At 41.6% G+C, this 13799-nt stretch overlaps 1 protein-coding gene across 1 annotated transcript in view; it reads left to right on the forward strand.

The window, feature by feature from the left end:
- Positions 1–13799, forward strand: part of LOC122794867 (protein ABHD1-like) — a 406644-nt gene that overhangs the window by 181844 nt on the left and 211001 nt on the right. Inside the window, exon 5 of the mRNA XM_044063466.1 lies at positions 9212–9257. Within this exon, the coding sequence (XP_043919401.1) occupies positions 9212–9257 (46 nt within the window). The remainder of the gene's footprint in view (positions 1–9211; positions 9258–13799) is intronic.

Consider the following 13799-nt stretch of genomic DNA (forward strand, 5'->3'; position numbering starts at 1 on the left):
TGTTCTTTCATACAGACCTAATCTAATACTGTCTTCTGCCTAGCCTTATGTCAGTGCTGAACATTGTATGCAGCTGCATATGTCTGGAAATGTGGTGGTTTCCTTCCCTCTGTTTCTGTTACTATATAATATATAATATATTTTTTTAACTTTTTGCCACTCTTGTTGGCTCCCATTTCCAAATGCATCCAACACAAGTGTTTTGCATGTTCTTTGAGTGTCTTCTTATTACTTGCTATTGGTAGTTGCCTCAGCAGGTACCCCACTGTTGGATTTAGCATCATCTTTATTACTTTTCACATCATCGTCATCATATACCCTTTCCCTTTTGATTCACACAGGTCTCCTTCTATTTCTTGTTTTAGTTTTGTATAGTTCTTCCTCCTTCCTTTTGCATGCAGTTTTCCCCACACTTCTGTACACAACTGTTTTGACCTGGTTTCTATTTTATTCCTTCTCCATTTTCTTTGCTGATGCCTTATTCATAATGTCTGTTAGCTGCTTTTCTTAATCTGCCAAAATGCCCCACCACTACCTTCACTGCTCTATCATTGTCCTCTAACATGTGATGCAGTCATTGTGAATACACTGAAATGTGCTTCTCCTGTCCTACCCTTTCCATTACTTTTAGATTTTGCATGACCCTCATTGCCAGAATTTGCATCACTAATGTGAATAAACTTAGTGAGAGTAGACAGCTCCCCTGTACCCTCAGCTAACTTCATTACCTGACATTGTATTAGCTTGGTAGTTTTTTGACCGTTATATATTGCCATTACCCACCCCAGCTTCCTTAAGGATTTCAGGAGAATGGAATGCTTTTTAAATATCAGGCATCATCACTCCATCCCTTGATCCCCACCCCCACCCACACACTTCTCCGTGAATGTTAGCACTAACCACAAGCTATCAGTTGAAAGCTTCCATTGGACAAATGCCCACTTGCCCTTTTTGTATATATTTTATTAAAATTCTTGCAAGTTTGCTAGCTATGATCTTTGCTGTGCTTGTAGTGTCTACATTTGGCAACAGTACTTTTCTGAAGGCCTTGGAAACATGACCTCTAAGCATTCCCTAGGAAGCAGAACTACTTTTGCCTTTGTCAGTAGTGGTCGTCTGTTCTTGTGCATTACAGCTGTTTAACATCCTAGTCAGTTTCTTCTTGATTTCTTCTTCCACTGTCTTATATAGTTCTCAATAGGAAATCCATCTAGTCCATCTAGTCCTGCTGCCTTCCATCTTTTCATCTCTTATTGCCCTTACACACCTCTTGCCTCTATTTCCTTGTCAAATGTCTGCCTGACCACATCTTGTAAGCCCCACCATCTCCATTTGTAGCCTTTACCCACCTCCTTGTTGTTTTTAGTGGGGTATCACTGACTTCTAAAACTTATTAATTCCAATCCTATACCCTTCTCCATTTCAAGTCACTTAGTTGCCTTCCTCACCTTTCACACCTACATTTGTTCCTTTCTTTGCTTCACACTTCATCCTAGTAATTTTCTTGTGCTCTCTCCTTGTTTCCACACTGATATGCTTACCATTTCATTATCTGTGGTAAAGTCCTTTTGGTTTGTCATAGCTGTATATTGGTAACCATTTGAAATGTCAAGACCCGCTAAAGTGAGTCCAAAAACACAGACACTGAATAGTCAAAAGATCAGACTTGCATATATACCAAGCCTGAGATGCCGTTTTTCAAAATATTCCCTTTTTTTGTCTGAGAGATGGTGATCTTGGTATATAAGTTTAGAGGGGAGGGGCTTGCTTCCTACATGGATAGGTGCACTGCGCCCGTCCCCCATAAAATGAAGTTTTAGGAGAAAAGCGATTTTTCGAGATTCGCTCTTCTCCAAGTTTTCTGCCTTTTGGGGAGGGGGCTTTTTGGCACTCTGCATTTTGACTGCCAGCATTTCAATAATGAGCCTATATATCACACTTTATTGAATCTTATTGTATTCTTAGTTGCTCTCTTTCTCCCCTTTCATCCACATCTGCTGAGATTCTTTAAAATTCTCCTTCTAACTTCCTTACTTTTTCTATACTGTCCTAAGTCTTCCTGCCACCTAAACTAACCAGCTTCTGACCTCTCTCTGGCTTTTATCCGTCACTGCCAGTTTACCCCATATTTCCTTCCTTGTTTAATGTTCTTCTGTTATCCTGTTTCCTTAGCATTTCATTCCTTCCGTTTTTTTTTCCATTTCCTTTCATCTCACTTACAGTGAACACCTTATTTATTTTACTTCCATTGCTGAATAATGTTGCTATAGCTACATGGCCTGATGCCATTCTGTCCTTTATATTCAACATTTCTACCTATTTTTTTTTTGCTGCACTTCTTGCCACTCTTTAATCTAACCTGCTCCTTTCTTCCCTTTTCCCCATAAGGAATGTGACTCCTTGTTTTCTTCTGTAAGGCTCCAGACAAATATCCATCAGTCCCTACTTTCCCATGTCTTTCTTTGCTCTTTTACTTTACCTTATTTCTACCCATTTCTAACTTCGTGTTACATTGAATTTTTTGCCAGTCATGCTCATTTTGGGGTTTCCCTTTATTGTTTTCCAATTTTCAATGACAATGACATTTTAAAAAAAAATCTCATTCCTTCTTTGTTCAGGGCATCAGCATTCCCTAAGCTCCATTTTCTTTCCTTTTATTTTTCCTTGCGATATTAAGTCTTTATTTCTTCCCTGCTCTTGTCATCTTTTTCATTTTTTATTGTTAAGGCCTTTTCAGACCATTATTGTCATCCAGCCTTTTCCTGCCTCTCAAAGGTTCTGCTTCTATCCTTGGGTAGTCCTTTGATGTTAACTTTATTGCTTCTCTTATTTTTGTCTTTGATGCTTTTATAAAGCCATACATATCTTTTTGCTATCCCTTATTTCTTACTTGGATTTGATACCCTCTATGTTCCTTGCTATGAGCTTTACTCTTGCACTGCCCTTCCCCCTCCTGAGCTGGACATAACTTTCTCCTCCTCCTGTTGCTCATGTCTGTGTTCATTACCCATGTTAAGTTGCCTTCTTTAGCTCCTTTGCTGTCCCTGTTGCAGATTGCCTCTCCATATTCCTCTCTCTTATTGCCTTATTTACTTCCCCTTCTTTGTCCAACAGCTCTTTTTCTTTCCTTTTTTTTTTTTTGCTCCCCAATTGTCTCCCTGCTTTCTGCTTATTTGCTGGCCTTGCTTCTATTTTCTTTACATCCCTTCTCCAGCTTTGCTGATAGTATTTGTCTCCTCACCCCCATGTTCTTTCCCTTGTTACCTTTATGGCCTTGCCTGCCATTTCATTTTGTTGTAGCCCTTTGTATTGTGTATCTTCTTCCATTTTGTTTGCATTCTGCATTCTGCTTTTTCCTTTCTTTGTTTTATGGCTAAGTTGACCCCTGCCTAATTTTGTCCCAGTGTCATATCTCTGTTTCCCTGAGAGGTCACTCCCTTTGCCTTTTGCTCTCCTTCCATTAGGTCTGTGCATGACTTCAGTCTGCTGGTATGTATGGGTTTCCTTCTATATTATCATGTTTCAGCCTCTCTTCTCTGTTATTGTTGTACTCCCTCATGCATCACTTCACTCTGCTTTACCAGTAATCTGTATCTTGGGCTTTGCCTTAGCTAAAGAAAGAAAAAAAAAAGATCTATATCTGGCTTAAGTTCTTGTACTGTTCTTTTCTCCTCTTTACTTGTCCTTTATTCTAACCCCACCCCCTGTAGCTGTAATTTATTTGTGTTAACCTCCACATGTCTCACATATTACTTAAACTGAGTGAGTGACTTATATTCTTCCACTCCATTTCAGAGTCATGCCTCTCTTTTTCCTCTCTGTCTCCTCGTTAGTTTTGGAGTTGCTTCATGCTGTTTCCACTTCTCCTTTCTGATAACACTTATGTCCACCATGTTGCCATTACTTTTGGTTATTCTGCTTCATCCTCCTCATAGCCCTCTCATTTCTCCCCACTGTTCTTTGTTTTTCTTTCTCTGCCATCCCACACAAAGATTTCTCTGAATGCTGTCATTATGAAGCATATTTTTGCCTTTTAAGAAGCAATATTATTTCTTCCTTTTGAAATGCAGTTAATTACATATGTTCTAGGAAATAAAAATAAAGATTAATAAAATGCAAGCACATAGGACAAGATATGCCATTTGTGACATCTCAGTCAGTGATTGTCTGGAGTCTTCAATGAAGCATAGCCTCTCTTTTTTTCATGCTGTTACTCTGTTATGCCCCACCTGCTCTTCTCTCTGTGATTCTACTCTTCACCTCCAAGCTGAAGGCTTATTTACCTTAATGATATATCCTGTTTGTTTTCGTTGCTTCTGACCATTTTGCCACATTTCTACAACTATTAAAGCAGCCTTGCACTTAGTTGCTGTGGCACCTTACCACTTTTTACATGGTTTGTGCCCACATATCCATTTTGTTTGGCCTCCACTACTCCTTCCCTCCATGTCTGCCTTTCATTTTAGACTCCTATAATAGCATTTTCACTTGACAGTTGACTGAGCTTGCCCTCCTTGGCAGACCATCTTGAACAGCTTTTGTTTTGTCTCTTTTGCTTCCCCTTCATTGACTTTTGTTTCTTTGCTGACTGGCTGTTCTGGGCCGTAGGCATCTTCCTTCCATGCCCCCTTTTGATTTTTTGATTACTGTCTGTCTTTTTCCTCCAAATTATTTTTTTTTTACTCATTGTGTGTCCAGTGGGCAAATGAGGCCTGAGGGAACCAAACCCTCTACTGTGTTTCTCCTGTCCTTGTTTGCTGTTTTTTGATCTTCCTACCACCATTCTCCATTCTTCTCCTTTATCATGGTCACATTTGTAGTTGCCTTCTCCATTGCAGTGGACCTGTTCCTCCCTTTAATTTTGCAGGTTCCAATATTCAAAGTGTTATGGAGGGGTTATCTTGTTTTTTGAACTTGCCATGACATTTCTGTGCTTGTCTAATTCTCACCACTTAGGTCTCTTTCTCTTTGCATCTGCCACTTGTTTTCATCCTGCAAGATTTCAAACACTTCTTCCAGGTTTCACAGCCTGACTTTTTTGACCTTCACCTTGAGACATAAGCATATTGAGGAACTGTATGTCAGAATTGATACCTGTCTTTAATGAAGTCCGTACTTTTCTTTATCCCTTTCTCCATTTATACAGCTGTGCAGAATAATCTGACATAGTTCTAAAATTCAATCCCTCTGCATTACGTGCTGTACATCAATAGGATCCATTCTATTATACTGTATGAGGTATGAGTAGGGCAGAAAGAGTATGTGGTATGGGAACTCTATTAGAAATGCAACACTGTAAAAACAGCAAATCTGTTATGCTGACAAAACACATAATCAACTTTAAGAGAAACAGAGATGTGCTCCCCTGCAGCACCTGCACAGCACATCTCTAAGTATACTGAGCACTGGCTTCATCTCACCCGAATGGAGGACAACCACTGTCATCCCTCTACATAAAGGTGGAACGTCCACTGACCCAGGCAGGTATAGGCCCATCAACCTAACTAGCCTGATCTGCAAGGTCATGGAACGCATTATCATGGACCTTATAAACAAGGACATTGGCAACCTCCAAATGTTTGAACCCACACAGTTTGGTTTTGTCAAAGGGAGATCATGCCTATTAAACTTGGTCATCTTCAAAACAGTCACTAAAGCCATGGACGAGGGGAAGATATGGCACATCGCCTACCTTGACCTAGCCAAAGCTTTCGACACTATACCCCACTCGGGCATAATAGATAAACTGTCCCAGCTAGGCATCAACCCGTATGTTACCAGATGGGTAGCTAACTGGCTCACTGATAGAACCCACTCAGTCAAAATAGGGGATGCCACCTCTAGTAGTAGATGCGTAATGAGCAGTGTACCCCAAAGGATTGGTCTTGGGGCCTTTACTGTTTGAGATATACTTTTCTGAGGAGCAAGCCAAAACCAGTGGTCTGTAGCTGACCAGGTTTGCAGATGACTGCAAGCTGGAACCTATCTTAAATTCCCCTAGTGATGTGAACATCCTCCAAGAGGGCCTTAACCAAACTAATGATTGGTGTCAGGTGCATGGCCTCAGACTGAATGCCAAGAAATGCATCATTATCCCCTTTGTGGAAAATGGCATCCTCACTAATTATCACATTAATAACAATGTACTAAGCATGCAATCAGTCATAAGGGACTTGGGCATCCAGGTTGATAGCAACCTGACTTTTGATCACCACATTGTCTCCATTGTATGGAAGGCTTTCTACATGGCCCACCTCATAAATAAGGGTATTTCATCCAGGAACAAGGAGGTCATAACATCTCTGTACTCCTCCCTTATCAGATCCATTATAGAGTACAATACCCCCTTTGACATGTACTTTGCCAAGCACATGCAGCAGCTGGAGAGACCACAGAGGTTCCTGACCAGGAAAATCCAGGGTCTTAAACATCTGTCCTATACAGATAGGCTAAAAGCCCCGTCCCTCTACTCAGTCTCATACAGACTGCACAGAGGTCACCTGTGTCTGGCATACAAGGCCATCTCAGACCCAGCCTTGATGGAGTTGCTGCATATCCATAAATCAAAATCCATTCGGGCAACCCACACGCAAGGCCTAAACCTGGCCTGTGACATTAATAGAACTTGTTGGCAGGATAGATTTCTGTCTCAGAGATTCTCCAGTCTGTGGAATAGACTTCCTCTCCATGTTAAGCAGAGTACCTCCCTAGCCTCTTTAAGAGGAACCTGGATGGAAAACAAAAATACACCCCTGGGATCCCACCCGAGTTCTTGCTGGACAGGGTAAACAGGTGCTGACTTTGTGGGAACATGGGTGAAATTCTTGGCTAGGCTTATAAAGGTCTCAGGGCCAATAGCCTAGTATCCTATGACTCTATGATCCTATGAACCTGAATTCAAGATTGAACAACTTGGGGGGGGGGGGGTGAGGAGAAATTTCTTTACTGCTCTTATTCCAGAATCTCACTGATTTCAAAAGCAAAGGTTTGACTAAATATGAAAGTCAGTTAAGAATGATCTGTTATTCTTATTTCATGTTTAACCAGTGCAGTCATAATCATGTATCCCCACGGTATGGGGTCCTCCAGGTACCGGTCTTCCCTCATGGTGGAACTTGTTTAGCAAGCAGTCTATTTCTTTAGGCAGTTGCAGTGGATTCAGAATGTACCGTATGAAGTAAACTTTCACTATGTTTTCTGGATACTAACTACAGTGTCTCAGCCACTGTAATATTGTATGTCTTGGATCTCTTCTCTTGGTCAGCTAACTGCAACTTTAGTTTCCTGATTTTTTTCTTCTAGCCACTACATTCTTGGTATACATCTTAATAAATGATACTGTACTTCATTCACTTTTTGTTGTGTTTCTCAGGCTTTCACCTGTGGGCTGTCTAACAGTGCTTGCTGACTTGTGACTACTCTTTAAATAGGCATTGTCCTCCATGACCCTGGCCAGCATTCTCCCCACATTATCTTCAGTAATTTTTGCTAGTGTTAGTATCTTCTCAATCACTGCAGCATCACCTTTTGCTGCAGATCTCCCCTCAAGCTGCTAACTTTATCTGACTTTTATACATTTTTTTTTTTTTTTTATCTTTAAGCTCATCTGGGAGCTCTGAGCTAAGGTGGATGTCTGCCTGAGCACAGCCAGTGACTCTTCCTTAAAACAAGCTTTGCAACTATCTAAGATATTTCCAGAATTCATTTGTTGTGTTTATTAAAAATGACAGGATGTTGTTTCATTGGCTTTAATAATGCCATGCTGTCAGCTCCATTCACTACGACCTACATGATCCAGATTAGAAAAGCTGTCCGAAAATGAGAGAAAAATGATGAGGTGAAGCCTACTCACCAGTCTTTGAAGGGAGGGTTACAGAGTGCATGCTGAGTATGAACTCCTAGACTGGAGCTCATGAACATACTTGCCTTTGGGGGGGGAGCAGAGTCATGGACGTGGCACCATTCAAGGAAGCGGGAGGCATTATCATCATTTATGCCAATTGCACATCATCCTTTGAGACATTAAGGGCATGCACAAAGGGAACAAATAGGACTTAAGGAGTAAAAGCACTCATATTTCTCAAAGTAGGATGGTAGCATTGCTCTAACTGCCTCAGCCTCATCTCTGAGAGGCATGAATAGGTTCTTAAGTAAGTACTAGGCTATCTGTTCTTGTGGGACATTTTAAGCCTAGCCAATTTCCCTTTCAAAGCTGAGAATCAAACCATGTACTTTGTGTCTGTGAGGTAAGCACCTTAATCATTATGTTAACCCCTAACCCCTGATTGGTTCACAAGGCTGTCACTTCCTGGAGGAATGAACAGACTGGGCAGGCAGTGAAGGCGTGATGGTCACCAAGGATGAGGAACTGAAAAAAATAATGTCATACTAAATCTAAATGTCAGAGCAGAATTTAGGGGAAGTATACTCCCCTTAAAAAGTGATGGCTTCATCAAATTAAATATTAGTTTTGGTACAGGTTTCTGAGGCACTGTTTTGTTCCCACATCCTTGCTTATCAATGCATCATTCATAGAATAGCATATAGTGTATCACCTCTGTAAAGCACTTGAAGGTACTGTTTTTTTCTTCCAAAGAATAACCGTTTTTTAAAGTGCTTCTGATGTATTTTTAAAGAATAATGAATGAAGAACCTTATGACGTTGGGAATAACTCCCTTGCCATACACAGTAAACACATACTTTTGTGTTTTTAATTTGTTGTGAAGGATAACAATTTCCAGAGTTAAAGCTGCAAACTTCTCACTGAGTCAAGAATACTGAGGTATGGAAACAGAATGGGCATGTATTTGCTGCACCTAGGCACCTTAACATATAGCTTTTTTTTGCTAACTGCAGCCAGAGAAAACCCATAATAATGTCAGTTAATTATTATAAGTTAAGTGCATTAAGCTTTAATTTCTTACATGAGGTATTGTAGTGCAGAAACAGCTGCAGAATAAATAACTTCTCTTTATCCAGATTACTTTGCTACCATATGAAGAATTTTGGCTGATGTTTACCTAATATTGCTTTTTTGCTGTTTGACCATAAAGAAAGAATGGACAGATGAGAGAAAAAATAACATATTAAAAAGGACAATGTGGACTTTGTATTTTAAATCACAGATTTTAAGTTCAGTATTTACGGTATAGCTGATGAAGAAAAATATCCTGTGCAATTTAACTTGTGTGTTTTTTGTTTTATTTACAGGGCTGTTGTTTTTAATAACAGAGGATTTGGAGGTGCAGAGCTGCTGGTGAGTGGAGATAAAAAACTAAGAACATTTGAAATGCACTTCTCCATCAATTAAAATGACAATTTTATTTAGTAATTAGGGGATCAGCTTATGAAACATAAACATATTTCAAATGTTGAATTCTAGATAGTTTTCAGACTTCAGATTTTTCAGTAAGTCTTAAAAACTTTACAGTTACATTTGTCAAAGGTCATCACTCAGTCCTTGATTTTTAAATAACTGTACATCATTTGCTGTCATTGGCTTAGGCAGGATTGTTGGACATGTATGTCAGCTTCCTGAATATAGCTTCCCTCCCCTTTGAGTGCAACACTAACTCCAGATAGTGCGTACTTCTGGACAGCATACCTTTTCAGTACTGTAAAAATAAAGACTTCTGAAATAGTGTTAACATAAGACTAATTAATAGGCTAAACAACACACCTGATACACTTGTAATAGGTGACTCTATCGTCAGGCACACTGATGTCCCACTCACCAAGCTGAACAAGGAGAAGGTCAAGGTGAGCTGCCTGTCGGGTGCTAGGATCCGCCACATAACACAAGCACTCGGGTCACTCCAAGGCAAGTACAAATATGACTCAGTCATTGTCCATGCTGGTGTGAATGACCTGAGACGTACCTCCCTGGACTACATGAAAAGAGACATAGAGGAGCTCTCTGAGCATGTGGCCCAGGCCGGTATGACCCTGAGCTTGAGTAGCATCTTACCCTCACCAAGAATGATGCCACAATATGAAGACAAGATGATCAATTTCAACAATTGGCTTAAGTATTGGTGTCATTCAAAGGGGATCAATGCCTGTCAGCCTGGGATGACATGCTCGACAGGCCACGATGCTTCACTAGGGACGGCTTGCACCTGTCACCCCTGGGCTTTCGGATATTGGCAAAGGCTCTTGCTACCCCCATAGTGCCTTTTTAGGCAAGGCTCAAAAGACAAACCCACCTCCATAGGTATCACAAGGGATAAGAAACCAAGAGTAATGCTACTCAATGCCAGAAGTCTAAACCTCAAGATGCATGCACTCAAAACTCTCCTTAGCATGGAGAACATCGATATCTGTGCAGTAACAGAAACCTGGTTCAAGGCTCCCGAGAGCACCCCAGCACTACCAGGTTATACCTCATACCATGCTTTTGGCCCCAAAACTTGGACCAACCAGAAAGGAGGGAGTATCAATATTAGTCAAAGATACCCACACCTCCAGGTTGGTGGCACAGCACGAAGCATCAGAGACTATCCATGTGCAACTAACAGTGGGTAAAACTGCCTTCCAGTTTATAGCCTGCTACAGACCACCCTCCCAAACCCAGGAACCCCACTCGGCCTTCCTGAGAACACTGGAAAATATGAAGGTCTCTCCAAACACCATTATATTGGGTGACTTCAACTACCCAAACATAGACTGGGAGCATTACTCTAGCTCCAACACCCTAGCTCAAAGGTTACTAGAATTTATAAACTCAAATGCTATGGAACAACTTGTTACCACTCCCACAAGAGGAGAAACATACTGGACCTGATCATCACCAACATGGGGACTCTATGCTCCAGACCAGAAGTGTATCCCTCACTGGTAAGATCAGACCATAAACTAATCTCACTGGATATTCACATCCCGACCCCACCCCCCGCCCAGAAAACCACAGTGAAAAACTTCTCTAAAGCAAATTTCACACTCCTCAAAACTGAGGTGGAATCCTTCAAAGCCCCCGGGCCTGTGGAAAATACGGCCCAGACTGCAGAATCCTTCATAAACGCATTCTATGAACACCGTCAGGAAAGCATGGATCATGCAATCCCAAATAAAACCAAGACCCAATCCTCCAAAGGCAGACGTCCTGTCTGGTGGACCCCAGCCATAAACAAACTATACAATAGAAGGAGGAAGCTATTACATGATAGAGCAAAATCCCAAAAAGGGGAGGCATCTCTGATCAGTGTTGGCAAAAAACTACAGGCACTCGTAAAATCGTCTAAGGCCAGCTTCGAGAGAAAAATTGCACAGGTCACTAAGGATAATCACAAGGCTTTCTTTAGTTATGTTAGGAGCCTGGGTGGGAATTCCTAGATATGCTCAGAATTAGTCCAAAATGACAAAAAATACACCGAACCCACAGACATTGCCAACATCCTAGCTGACAGCTTCAGCGCAAACTCTCCCCACCACCACCAAAAAGACAAATATGTATCCCAGCAGAGTGCTGCCCCTGACATCTCAGATGCGCAGGTAAGAGCCGCCCTCTCCAAAGCAAAAACACAGCATCAATGGGACCAGGCGGTGTCCCAGGCTGCGTCCTACATGAACTCCAAGAAGAGCTAAACCCAAGCATAAAACTACTGTTCAATCTCAGCCTTACCACAGGATATGTACCCAAAGAGTGGCGTACAGAAACAGTGGTCCCTCTCCACAAAGGTGGTGCCTCAACGAATCCTGGAAACTATCGTCCCATAAGCCTGACTAGCTCTGGTCTGCAAAGCTATGGAAAGGATCATCATGGACCTCATAAAAAAGATATTGGGGACCTACAGACACTGGATCCTACCCAGTTCGGCTTTGTTAAGGGCAGATCCTGCCTCTCAAACCTGGTCGATTTCTTTGAAACAGTCACCAAGGCCATTGACAAGGGAAAGGTGGTCCACAGAGCCTATCTGGACCTCGCAAAAGCCTTCGATACAATACCCCACTCGGGCATTATAGATAAGCTCACCAGTTTAAATATAAACCCCTATGTCATTAGATGGGTTGCAAACTGGCTCAAGGACAGAACCCACATGGTTAGAATTGCTGGAGCCATGTCAGACTCCAAACCAGTTACAAGTGGCGTCCCACAAGGCTCAGTCCTGGGACCTCCCCTGTTCGGTATATATTTCTCGGAAGTACAGGCCAACACGGAAGGACTGTGGCTGACCAAGTTCACAGATGTCTGCAAACTGGGTGCTATAATCGACTCTCCAGCTGACACAAGCATCCTCCAAAAGGGCCTCATAGAAACAGACAACTGGTGCCAGAGCCATGGCCTCAAGCTAAACGCCAAAAAGTGTATAGTCATCCCCTTTGGCAAAAACAAAGTGCTCACAAATTACCACATAGGTGGTAATCCATTAAGTACAGAAGAAGTAATTGGGGACCTGGGGACCCAAGTTGATAGCAATCTCTCATTTGACAACCACGTGGCCAAAGTGGTTAGAAAAACATTTTATATAGCCCACCTAATCATGAAGGGATTCACATCTAGATCAGGGGAGGTCATCGTGACTCTTTACTCATCCCTCATCAGGCCCATAATTGAGTACATTGCCCATTTTGGGATGCACCTTACCAGACACCTGCAGCAACTGGAAAGACCCCAAAAGTACCTCACCAAGAGGATCAAAGGCCTCAAACAGATGACATATGCTGCCCGGTTAAAGAAACTCCAGCTCTACTCAGTGGCATACCGCCTGCTCAGAAGCGATCTGTGCCTGGCGTATAAAGCCATGTCCAACCCAGAATTAATGGACATGCTCCACCTCAGAAAATCCAAATCCCATCGAGCTCTGCTCGAGAGACTTGAACCTCAGCACTGAAATAAATAGGACATGCTGGAGGGACAGATTCATAACCCAGAGGCTCCCTTCACTCTGGAATAAAATCCCAGTCCAGGTTAGGCAGAGTCCCTCATTGACTCTCTTCAAGAGGAATCTTGATGAGTGGATGGGGGATCTTAGGTTTACCCCTGATATCACTTCTGTGTCACTGTTAGACAGAGGCACAGTATACTAACCTCGAAAAAGGGCATAGCAAAATTAATTTAAAATGGGTGGCGAAAGCTAAACACACTCTGGCTAGGCTTATAAATGCCCTAGGGCAGATAGCCTAGTATGAACCTATGAACCTATGAAATAACAAAGAAATGACAGGATTAAGCAGAAGGACCATTTAGCTAGCCCTACATTATTAAAAAATCTATAGCTATAAAGTAAAAGCACAGTAAATATGCGAGGGTGTTTAAAGATAAATTGTAACACATCTGATTATGCAAAGCAAATTTATTACCCCATCCATCCAAAAAATGCACAGTGTAGCATAACATGGCATATGCCTGGCTATACTTTTTGCAGTATCTGTAAAAGCACCTCATGAATTTATTGCCTGAGGTTTGCATTCATGTTCTTCATATTGATCACTGCTGCAGTAGCCTTAGCTATGTTATACCCTGGCATGCTTCCAAAGCTTCAGGGCACTTGCCTTGCTTCCAAACTGTCAAGCAGCTCGAGCTGAGCTGACTGAAAGGCAAGTTTGGGCACAAATCACTTCAGAGCACCAAAGAGTACACTCCTCTGTGGCTTTTGAGGATCGATGGTTGGCTTGAGTTTTTCTTTGTTGGACAGATAAGTTCCCTTTGAGGGAAAAAAATGTAATTTTATTGATGTTTATTACTTTCTTAAATCTAGGAGTGGTGTTATTTAGTAGACTGTCGCAAAACTTAACATTCTTTTAAATGGAGCACTCCTTTTTTCTGTCAATTTAAAAGTAATGTGTGCTAACTGAAAAT

Source organism: Protopterus annectens, chromosome 2.part1, assembly GCF_019279795.1.
Source record: "Protopterus annectens isolate FY-2018-M chromosome 2.part1, PAN1.0, whole genome shotgun sequence".
NCBI lineage: Eukaryota > Metazoa > Chordata > Ceratodontiformes > Protopteridae > Protopterus > Protopterus annectens.